The 13037-nt window shown below is 36.3% G+C and overlaps 1 protein-coding gene across 1 annotated transcript in view; it reads left to right on the top strand.

Moving 5' to 3' along the window:
• Positions 1-13037, top strand: part of LOC123638760 (cancer-associated gene 1 protein homolog) — a 151978-nt gene that overhangs the window by 119448 nt on the left and 19493 nt on the right. The window contains 2 exon segments of the mRNA XM_045552590.1: positions 11404-11504; positions 12149-12223. Of these exon segments, the coding sequence (XP_045408546.1) occupies positions 11404-11504; positions 12149-12223 (176 nt within the window).

Raw genomic sequence — 13037 nt, forward strand, 5'->3', positions numbered from 1 at the left:
TACACCTCAAGTCATGGAGCCTCAGTGATCCTCTTACAGGTGTGTGGTAGCGGGACAATGGCACCCCAAAGATGTCCACACCCTAGTTTCCAGGACATGGCAGAAGGGACTTTATATCCCTTAATAAAGTAAGGAATATAGGCAGCTATGACAAAAGAAACTTTGCAGATGTGATTAAATCAAGGACCTTGAGATATGGAGGTAGATTATAGTGGATTATCAGGGTGAGTCCAGTCTAATCACACAAGTCCTTAAAAGCAGGGAGAACCATGTCAGAGGAAGATTTTACTACTGAGGAATATTCAGAGCTACAACATTTGCTGACTTTGAAGAGGAAGAGGACCTATGCTAAGGAATGTGGGCAGCCTTTAGAAGCTGGAAAAGTTTCCCCTAAAGCCTCTAGAAAGGAACACAGCCAGCCCTGTGGATACTTTGACTTTAGTCCAATGAGACCTGTACCAGACTTTTAACCTACAGAACTATAAGATAGTAACTTTGTGTTGTGCTAAGCCACTAAATTTGTGGCGATCTGTTCTAGCAGCGACAAAAAACTAAAACAAAATGTGTTGACCTCAAATTTATTTGGTGATTTGGATTTCAGTGCCTTGTAATGGATTGAGGCAGTTAATAGTATTATTAACTTATAACTATGTCCACAAATCCAGAATACAGAGGGGACTACAGAGAAGACCCAACCCAGGACATTTTTCTCTGGAGGGCTTCATGACTGAGCAGTCCCAGCTTGACTGAGTGGACCTTATCCAACACCAACAGCCGTCTGTCTGATTTGGCCTTGCCCTTGGCGTCTACAACAGGGTGATTGGTGAGGCCCACCACAACTTCTGTGGGTCTGCACATGCACCATGTGCTCTGGCACACATGTGCAGGCCACACAGGAAAGGAGGTGCTGAGGAGGTGGGAGAGCTTACCTCTGCGCCTGCTCCCCGCCTTCAAGTGCCTGGGGTGGGGAGTCTAGTTAGATGTTATATCTTATCTCCACGTATGGACAGGCTGTGATGCTACTTTAAGAAATATTTATTTTAAATATTTTGAATGAAATGGTACAAAAAATAATATAACAAGCACACATGTACCTACCACTCAGGTTAAGAAATAAAACATGGGCCGGGCGCTGTGGCTCACGCCTGTAATCCTAACACTCTGGGAGGCTGAGGCGGGAGGATCGCTCAAGGTCAGGAGTTCGAGACCAGCCTGAGCAAGAGCAAGACCCCATCTCTACTAAAAATAGAAAGAAATGATTGGACAGCTAAAAATATATATAGAAAAAAAAATCAGCTGGGCATGGTGGCGCATGCCTGTAGTCCCAGCTACTCAGGAGGCTGAGGCAGTAGGATCGCTTGAGCCCAGGAGTTTGAGGTTGCTGTGAGCTAGGCTGACGCCATGGCACTCTAGGCTGGGCAACAGAGCGAGACTCTCTTCTCAAAAAAAAAAAAAAAAGAAAGAAAAGAAAGAAAACATGAATATAGTTGAAGGCCCCTATATCCCCTCTCCAATTGCATTCTTCCCCTACCCCTCCAGTGGTAACTGTTATCCTGAATTTGGCATTTACCTTTACCATGCATTACTTCATATACTGCATACATACATATCTTTAAACAATGTATAATATTGTTTTACATGTCTTTCTCTTTATGTAAATGCTATAGTAACTTATATATTTTTTTGTAACATTTTATTTTGGTCAACTTTGTAATTGCAAGATTCTTCCTTGTAATAGTTATAGTTCTAATTTACACATTTTCACTCCTTTGTGATATTTTAATATGTGAATAAATCACAGCTGCATACTGGAACATTTCAGACACATCCGATCTTTGTCCACATGCTGTTACAGAACTGAAATCAAAGTATACATATACTCTTAAGTTTTATTTTTTATTAATATATCACACATTTTTACTCATTACTGTATAATCCTTGTAGACTATATATAATTCTTAATGGTTGCATAATATTCCAGAGAGTAGACATACAATAATTTTTTTTAACCATTCCCCTTGTTGGGTATTTAGGTTCTTTTCCACTTTTATCTAGAGACATTTTTCCTTTGTAGGTTATTTCTTTAGAATAAATTACAGGAGTGGGATTACTGCTTTTAAAGGTATAAATATGCCTATAGATCTTTATGTACAAATCAAGTAAATTTTCAAAAGAGTTTATCTTTACCTTCCAGATATCAGTGTGTCAGTGGTACTATTTCACCAAACCTTGACAGAATTAAATATTATCACTTTAAACTTTTCTAAACAAATTATAAAACTATTTTAATTTGTACTTCTATGAGATGGAATATTTTTCAATATCTTGCTTTACTAATCATATCTGTGGGAAAGTCTTACGTGCAGATTTTGCTACATGCAGATGTTAACAGTTCTTATATAACATAGATTTTAACACATTTTTTATATTTTCAAAGAATAAGAATTGTAATAGAAGCTGGGCATATGGCTCACACCTGTAATCCTAGAGACTTGGGAGGCTGAGGCAGGAGGATTGCTTGAGGTTGCAGGAGTTGAGGTTGCAGTGAGGTATGATTATGCCACTGCACTCTAGCTCAAAAATGAATAGAATAGAATAGAATAGAATAGAATAGAATAGAATAGAATAGAATAGAATAGTAGAATAGAATAGAATAGAATCATGTACCAAGTAGGAGTTTGGGATGGGAGTGCAGTGGCATCAGGCACAGTATCTATGGATCCAGACATCCAGTTCCAGGTAGAAGACAGCCAGCTGAAGAAGGCTTGCCTCTGGAACTGTCTGGTGGGTGGGAGCGTCCAGGGCAAAGCAAAGCTCTGGAATGTTGATTCTCACCTAACCTATCAGCTATCTGACTCACAGTGGTCTGTATCTGCTGCTGTATGAGGTCAAGTGCATGCTGCTGTATGAGGTCAAGTGCATATCAATTTGCTTTACTAATCTGCACTTTCTCTTTCTTTATTTAATTCTGCTTTCTTTTTGTGAAAACTTTGAGTGGGTTCTGTTTTCCTAGCATCCAGATCTGAAACAGTATAGCACCTCTGAGTCATCAAGGAAAAGACACCACATTAAGAGAAGACAGCTTTCATTGATACAGTTGACCACCCATGTTCAAGATCATCTAGTAGTATCTTCCTTTACAAAAGAAAAATCTTTTCACCACCCTATAAATTATTACATAAATATTATTTTGCATTTAATAATGTACTTTTGGGATGATTTTATATAAATGTTTTAGAGGTATTTTTAGTGATTTACTTTAATAGACTGTGCCTTCCAAAACTTTTCTATTTTGAATTTTTTTTAACTTTTACAAATTGAGCTTTTAATGAAAAGGCAAGCCACAAACTGGGAGGAAATATTTGCAAATCACAGATCTGTTAAAGAACTTGTATCTAGAATATATAAAAAACTCTCAAAACTCAATAAAAAAGCAATCCAATTTTTAAAATGGGCAAAAAGATTTGAACAGATACTTCACCAAGAAGGTACCTGGGAAGTGATAGAGATCCAAATTACTCTGATCATTACACATTGTATGTGTGTATCAAAATATCATGTGCACCCCATAAATACGTACAACCATTATATATTCATAAAAAAATTTAAAAAAGAAGATACAGGGATGGCAGACAATCACATGGTAAGATACTCAGCATCATTAAGATGCAAATTAAAACAACAATGAATACCACTGCCCACCTATTATAATGTCTGAAATAAAAAAGACATTATGCTAGGGGTTGGAGAGGAGCATGTGGAGCAACTGCAACTCTCATACACTGCCGGTGGACATGTAAAACGGTACAACCAGTTTGGAAAACATTTTGGCAGTTTCTTAAAAAGTTAAACGTACACCTTCCATCATTCTACTTCTTAGTATTTACCCAAGCAAAATGGATGTGTTCATATAAAGACATATGAGATCTTTGTAGCTTTATTTAACATAGCCTGAGGCTGGGCGCGGTGGCTCACGCCTGTAATCCCAGCACTATGGGAGGCCAAGGCAGGTGGATCACTCAAGGTCAGGAGTTCGAGACCAGCCTGAGCAAGAGCGAGACCCCGTCTCTACTAAAAAAACAGAAAGAAATGATTTGGACAGCTAACAATATATATAGAAAAAAAAGTTAGCCGGGCATGGTGGCTCATGCCTACAGTCCCAGCTACTCGGGAGGCTGAGGCAGGAGGATTTCTTGAGCCCAGGAGTTCAAGGTTGCTGTGAGCGAGGCTGACATCACAGCACTCACTCTAGCCTGGGTAACAGAGCGAGACTCTGTTTCAAAAAAAAAAAAAAAATAGCCCGAAACTGAAAGCAACCCAAATGTCTGTCTGCAGGAGGATGGATAAACAAATTATGGCATATCCATACAATGAAATATTACTCGATAATAAAGGGATGAACTGTTGATATACATGCAACATAGAAGAATCTCAAAATGATTATGCTGAGTGAAAAGAACTAGACAAAAAGGAGTAAATACTGTTGGTTCCATTATATAAAATTCTAGAATATACAAAGCAATCTACGATGACAAAAAGTAGATCAGTAGTTGCCTGTGACTGGCAGAGTGTGTGGGAGTCAGGAAAGGCAGGTAGGCAGAAGAGAGGTATTACCAAGTGGCAAGAGGAAACTTTGATGGTGGTGGGTAATGGAAATGTTCATTATCTTGATTGTGGTGATGGTTTCAGAAAGATATACATATGTCAAATCTTATAACTGTACACTTTAAATATCTGCTGTTTATCATATATCAGTTATACCCTTAAAGCAGTTAAAACTTAATGCTTTTTAGCAGAAACTGAATTTTTTTTTCCTTCCGTTTCATGGTAATCTGAAAAACTACCTTTTATAGAGCTATTTTTAATCTCTAAAATACATATTATCGTATAAGAAATATTTTGCTATTCTTTCTTTATTCTGAGGTTAATAAGTAAAAAATTCAATCTATGGACTTAAAAGGGGTATTACTTTGATCTTGAAAGCCATTAAAGAGGTTCAAAATGTGCCATGAAATCTATAATGAAAAACAGGAAGTGGAAAGGAATTCCACATTGCTTCAGTGAAATGTCATGAAGTATGTGAAGGTAAAAGTGGAACTCCACCCTCCAGGATGTAGTGAGGAGATGCAATGGAATGGAATGGAAAAAGCCCTGTGAAATGGTTGAGAAATATGGATTCTAGCATTTTCACACTTACAGACATATCTTTTCAGAAATCTTTAAAAAAAATTCTTTTCACTTTGTTTCCATCTGTTAAATTGAGATAATAATATCTGTACTACCTACCTTAAATAATGTAGGTAATCAGGGAAGTAGGACTACTGATTTGATATTGTTCCCATTAATTTATTTATATAAGGGAAAGAAATGGAAAGTTGCTATTTCTGCAGCAAATTTACCTTACCATTGCTTTCATTAAATTCTTTGCTACAGACACATAAGTATATTTAAAACATCAGAAGATTAAAAGTCATCTTTAACATTGTTATTTAATGGGAAAGTTTCTGTAGTTTTTCTTCTATAATTGACTTGACAATTAAAGTAACTGCCAGGGGACCTAAAGAAACCAAAACAAACAAACAAACAAACAAACAAAAAACATTCAAGACTTGGAAGAAAAATTCACTAAAGAAATTGAAATATTGAAGAAAAATCAAACAGAACTTCTGGAAATGAATTTATTCAAGGAATTACAGAACACAGTGGAAAGCCTCAAGCATAGGGTAGATCAAACAGAAGAAAGAATCTCAGGGATTGAAGATAACACCTTTCAATTAAACAAGTCGGTCACAGAGATAGAGCAGAGAAATAAAAGAAAAGAGCAAAGCACACAAGAAATTTAGGATTATGTGAAGAGGCCTAACAGAATTATAGGCATCCCTGAGGGTGAAGAAGAAAATACACTAGGGTTGGATAAAATATTAGAGGATACAATGGAGGATAATTTCCCTGACCTCACTAGAAATCTAGATATCCAGGTACAAGAAGCTCAAAGGACTCCTGGGAGATTCATTGCAAACAGGAAGACACCATGACACATAGTCATCAAACTGGCCAAAATAAACACAAAACAGGCCCTCCTATGAGCTGTAAGGTGAAAGCAGCAGATAACCTACAAAAGAAAACCCATCAGACTAACTGCAGACTTCTCAACTAAGACTTTACAACCGAGAAGAGACTGGGGCTCCATTCTCACTCTTCTCAAACAGAATAATGTCCAGCCTAGAATCATATCCTGTAAAACTAAGTGTCTTATCTGAAGGAGAAATAAAGACCTTCTCAGACAAGCAAAGACTGAGGGAATTCATTAAGATAAGACCAGCCCTCTAGGAAGTACTAAGAACAACGTTACATGTGAATCAGCACAATAAACACCAGTGTAAAATCATACAAAAGCTAAAGGTCTAAGGCCAGATACCACAATGGCTCAAGAGAGGAAACAAAGCAATAAAGTTCACCTCAACAGGACAAATGGAAATCTGCCCCACTTATCAATTCTTTCTATAAATGTGAATGGCTTGAACTGCCCACTAAAAAGACATAGGCTGGCCCAATAGAAAAATATACACAGCCAAGTATCTACTATCTTCAGGAAACACATCTAACCCACAAGGATGCATTCAGACTCAAGGTGAAGGGATAGAAAATGATATTCCATGCAAATGGTAGCCAAAAGAAAGCTGGCGTGGCAGTTCTGATTTCAGATAACTTAGTCTTCAAACCAGCAAAAGTAATGAAGGACAAAGATGATCACTATATAATGGTGAAGGGTACAATTCAACAAGAAGACCTAACAATTCTAAATATTTATGCACCTAACTCAGGTGCACCCAGATTCATAAAGCAAATCCTACTTGATCTAAACAAAATGATAAAACAGCACCACCATAATAGCCAGGGACTTCAATGCCTCTCTGACAGAACAGGGCAGATCCTCGAAACAGAAAATAAGCAAAGATACAATGGACTTAAACAGAACCCTATAACAAATGGGCCTGACTGACGTTTACAGAATGTTCTCCTGAAAAGCCACTGAATATATGTTTTTCTCATCAGCTCATGGGACGTTCTCTAAGATTGATGATGTTCTAGGCCACAAAGCATGTCTCAACAAATTTAGAAAAATAGAAATTATACCATGCATCTTCTCAGACCATAGTGGAATAAAATTAGAAATCAACTCCAACAGAAACTCTCATCTCTACACAAAGTCATGGAAACTAAACAACCTTCTGCTGAACAATTATTGTGTTAAGGAGGAAATCAAGATGGAAATCAAAAGATTCTTTGAACTAAATGATAAAGGAGACACAAGTTATCAAAATCTGTGGGACACAGCTAAAGCAGTCCTGAGAGGAAAATTTATATCCTTAAATGCCTACATCCAAAAGACAGAAAGATCACAAATCAACAATCTAATGAATTATCTCAAAGAACTGGAAAAGGATGAGCAAACCAACCCCAAACCTGGCAGAAGAAAAAAAAAAAGCAAAGATCAGAGCAGAAGTAAAGGAAATCGATAATAAAAAAACTACATGGAAGATTAATAAAACAAAAAGTTGGTTCTTTGAAAAAATAAACAAAATTGACACACCTTTTGCTAGATTAATGAGAAGCATAAAAGAAAGGACTCTAATAAGCTCAATCAGGAATGAAAAAGGAGAAATTACAACTGATACCATGGAAATACAAAATATCATCTATGAGTACTCTAAAAACCTCTATGCACATAAACTTGATAATGTGAAGGAAATGGACAAATTATTAGAAACACAGAGCCTCCCTAGGCTCAATCAGGAAGAAATAGAATTCATGAATATACCAATATCAAGTACCGAAATTGAAGCAGCAATATAAAACCTTCTTAAAAAAAAAGTCCTGGAGCTATATTTTACAAGACCTACAAAAAGCTGGTGCTTATCCTGCAGAAATTATTCCATAATATCGAGAAGGAAGGAATCCTCCCCAACATGTTTTATGAAGCCAATATCACTCTGATACCAAAACAGGAAAGGATGCAACAAAAAAAGAAAACTACAGAGTAATATCCGTTATGAATATAGATGAAAAATTCTCAGTAAAATCCTAGCAAACCAAATTCAGGTGATTATCAAAAAAAATAGGCCGGGTGTGTTGGCTCACACCTGTTATCCTAGCACTTGGGAGGCCAAGGCGGGCAGATCGTTTGAGCTCAGGAGTTCGAGACCAGCCTGTGCAAGAGTGAGACCCCATCTCTACTAAAAAAATAGAAAGAAATTAGCTGGACAACTAAAAAATATATAGAAAAAATTAGCCAGGCATGGTGGCACATGCCTGTAGTCCCGGCTACTTGGGAGGCTGAGGCAGTAGGATTGCTTGATCCCAGGAGTTTGAGGTTGCTGTGAGCTAGGCTGACACCACGGCACTCTAGCCAGGGTGACAGAGTAGGGCTCTGCCTCAAAAAAAAAAAAAAAAAAAAAACCATCACAACCAAGTGGGCTTCATCACAGAGATGCAGGGATGGTTTAACATACACAAATCTATAAATGTAATTCAACACATAAATAGAAGTAAAAATAAAGACCACATGATCCTCTCAATAGATGCAGAAAAAGCATTCAACAACATTCAGCACCCTTTTATGATAAGAACGTTAAACAAAATAGGAATAGATGAGACCTACCTAACAATGATAAAAACCATACATGACAAACCCACAGCCAACATCATTACTGAATGGGGAAAAACTGAAAGCATTCCTGCTTAGAATTGGAACCAGACAAGTTTGCCCTCTATCACCACTTCTATTCAACATAGTGCTTGAAGTCCCAGGCAGAGCAATCAGACAAGAGAAGCAATTCAAGGACATCAAAATGGGGGCAGAAGAGGTCAAACTATCACTCTTTGCTGATGATATGATCTTATATCTAGAAAACCCAAAGATTATTCCCTGAGACTACTGGAATTGATAAACAAACTCAGCAAAATCTCAGGTTACGAAATCAATGTACACAAATCAATAGTATTTCTATAGGCCTACGACAGTCAAACTGAGAACCAAATCAAAGACTCAATACCCTTCACAATAGCAACAAAGAAAATAAAATACCTAGGAATGTATTTAAGTAAGGAAGTGAAAAACCTTGGCAGGGAGAACTACGAAACACTGAGGAAGGAAATAACAGAGGACATAAACAAGTGAAAAACCAGACCATGCTCATGGGTCAGCAGAATAAACATGTTAAAATGCCTGTACTACACAAAGTGATCTACACATTTGATAGAATATCTATTAAAATACTAACATAATTTTTCACATATCTAGAAAAAATAATTCTATGCTTCGTATGGAACCAGAGAAGACCTTGTATAGCCAAAGCAATCTTAAGAAAAAAGAACAAATTGGGAGGCATCAGTTTACCAGACTTCAAGCTATACTACAAGGCTATAGTAACTAAAACAGCATGGTACTGGCACAAGAACAGAGATACAGACCAATGGAACAGAACCGAGAACCCAGATATAAAACCATCCTCATATAGCCATCTAATCTTTGACAAAGCAGACAAAAACATACACTGGGGAAAAGAATCCCTATTCAATTAATCGTTCTGGGAAAGTAGGATAGCCACACATAGAAATCTGAAACAGGATCCTCACCTGTCACCTCTCACAAAAATCAGCTCATGGTAGATAACAGACTTAAACCTAAGGCAGGAAACTATAAGAATCCTAGAGGAAAATGTTGGAAAAACTCTTATAGACATTGGCCTAGGCAAAGAATTTATGAACAAGATCCCAAAGGCAATCACAGCAACAACAAAAATAAATAAATGGGACCTGATCAAATTAAAAAGCTTCTGCATAGCCAAGGAAACTATCATGAGAGCAAACAGACAACCTACAGAATGGAAGAAAATATTTGCATGCTACACATCTGATAAAGGGCTGATAACTAGAATCTATATAGAACTCAGGAAAATCAGCAAGAAAAAAATGAAACAACCCCATTAAAAAGTGGGCAAAGGACATGAATGAAACTTTTCAGTTTCTGCCTTTAAGAAGGCAGACTAATGGCCAAAAAACATATGATAAAATGATCAACATCTCTACTCATCAGGGAAATGCAAATCAAAACCACCATGAGATATCATTTAACTCCAGTGAGAATGACTTTTACCAAAAAGTCCCAAAACAACAAATGCTGGCATGGATGCGGAGAGATAGGAACACCCATACACTGCTGGTGGGACTGCAAACTGATACAACCTCTATGGAAAGTAGTATGGAGATATCTCAAAGAGCTAAAAGTAGAACTACCATTGGATCCAGCAATCCCATTACTGGGCATCTACCCAAAGGAAAAAAAAGACATTATATAAAAAAGACATCTGCACTAGAATATTTATAGCAGCACAGTTCACAATTGTAAAGATGTGGAAAGAACCCAAGTGCCCATCAATACATGAGTGGATTAATAAAATGTGGTATATGTGTACCATGGAGTTCTACTCAGCCACAAAAAACAATGTTGATATAGCACCTCTTTTATTATCCTGGATAGAGCTGGAGCCCATTCTACTAAGTGAAGTATCCCAAGAATGGAAAAACAAGCACCACATGTACTCACCATCAAATTGGTATTAACTGATCAACACTTATGTGCACATATAGTAGTAACATTGATCGGGGTTGGGCAGGTGAGAGTGGAGCAGAGAGGATGGGTATATACACACCTAATGGGTATGGTGTACACCATCTGGGGGATAGACACGATTGAAGTTCTGACTCGGGCAGGGCAAAGGCAATATATGTAACCTAAACACTTGTACTCCTGTAAAATGCTGAAATTAAAAAAATACTATTTCCTGATAAGTAGTCATAGATGTCATTTATAGAAATATGATTTTAAATTTTTAATGATTTTCTTGCAAGTAAAAATTGGACCATAGGTGTCAGGACATGAAACAGATTAAGCTAAATATTTTTACAAACTTGCAGTCATTTATGCAGGGGAGAATATTTCTCAAACCTGAAAATACATAATCAAGCATAACATTGATGCTTTACTTCAGATAGAATCAAATATGTCTATGCATTGGTCATATATAGAAAGAAGGTAGTGAAGATTTGGGGCTGGTAAATATTCACATGCATGAATAGGTGTTTAGCTGTTTACAAAGCAGTTTCATAGTATAAAATAAGAGAAAAGGTAAACCCACATTATAATTGCACTCTTCTGTTCTAAGTGCAATCTAATCTGGATCTGGTTCATAGCATTCTCATGATTCACCTGTGGTAGAACTCAATTTAAGAGAATATTGGAATATAGTATAACTCATTGTTCTTATCTGTTCTTAGCCTCCATATATAGCTTTCATGACTATTTCCAGGTTATTATTTTTACTGATATTTCTCCAATAGATCTCAAAATTGGGAAGTCTTCTAGAGTTGAAAGAAGACCACTGCAACAGACTTGTTGAAGAAAATGACAAGTATCAAAGACATTTAGGCAACTTAATAAATAAGATACATATTTTCTTATGGAAATATTTGTGCCTTTTAGAAACTATGACAAATATTAAAATAATAGAATATTAGAATAATAAAATATTAGAGCTAAAAAAGAAAGATCTGTGCGATGATGCAGCACATTTATATTGACCCTTTTTACTTTCTAATGGCATTATAAAATACCCCCACTAGCCTTTTATCTAGAAGCTAGGAAGGAGCATTGTGTGTATCTGTCCATTCTGCTGTAGGCAATTTAAAGTCTTAGTATTGCTGTTTCACTTTCAGGGTAACACTAAATCTTGCCAAGTTAGTGTCCTAGTTTACCTATTAAAACTGCCTTAACTTTTAACCAAAAGGACTATAACCCTTAGTTGATACATATACTATTTGTGTGGAAGACAACTAGATTATACTCAACTTACTACAGTTGGCCATCTTTCGACACTTTTTCTGTGGTGAATAGGCATGTTATAATTCTATTTTTATTTATATTCCTGATCCCAAAATATAGGGAGGATGTTTTCCCTGTTGTAAAACTGTCATTGATAGGAGTCAAATAATTGAGCTTAAACTTCTAGTGATTTTAAAAAGGAAAAAAAAAATCTTAAAAAAATCCTAGAATTTATCAAAGAATAACTGACTTTGCTTATTTTTTCAAGATTACATCATATGAAGAAATTATTGAATATGCTGACCAAAGGCTTGAGATATCCTGCTCCCAGATTACACAGTAAGTTGAAAAAACAAATTTATCTTTAATTTTGTGAATATTTACTAACATTTTATTTCACTCTCTGGCTTCTAAGTTCATTTTGTAAGACTCTAGAAAGAGGAAAAATGTACAGTTTTATAAATTAAGACCATTCTTCATTAATATAGCTAATCTGCTTGATGTCTGGACTACTCAAACAGAGTTAAGCAACCAAATTTTCATCTTCCTTTCTCAGAGCTCCCTTTGATTTTGATGGGTGATGAAGGAATTAGTAAGAAAGATCCAAAAATTTTAGAGTATGTTATCATAGTATTCAAGTAAAATAAGCTTGCAGTACTTAGAATTTATTCACAAAACGTTATTGAATGCATACCAAATTAAACATATCAATACAAATATCAAATACAGATAAATGCTCTTATGGATGAGGTACAGCTTGAAATACTCCAAAATTAGTGTTCTTAAATTCTGCATAGTTATCCACTGATTTGTGATACTCACTTCTAACAAGCTTCTTCCTCTGTCATATCCTCAGTTTATGCATAAGTGCTGGCTATCCCTAGAGCTTAAACAAATGGTCTTATCTTACTTAGAAAGTGCCTCCCAAAGTATGAGCTTTCTATAGGACTAAGATAACAAGATAATTAAAAGTGCAGGCATTTATGTTTTGGGAAGTTTGCCTTTGGTTTTCACTATTGTTTCTAAGCAGAACAAATGGTAAAATAATTTTCCCATTTTTTCAGACTAATGCAGGAAAATTTTAAATTTGAACAGGGAAGAGGACACTGTATACTCAAGAGATGTAAAATTAGACCCCTCCTCAGCTCATAGC

Source organism: Lemur catta, chromosome 5, assembly GCF_020740605.2.
Source record: "Lemur catta isolate mLemCat1 chromosome 5, mLemCat1.pri, whole genome shotgun sequence".
Classification (NCBI taxonomy): Eukaryota; Metazoa; Chordata; class Mammalia; order Primates; family Lemuridae; genus Lemur; species Lemur catta.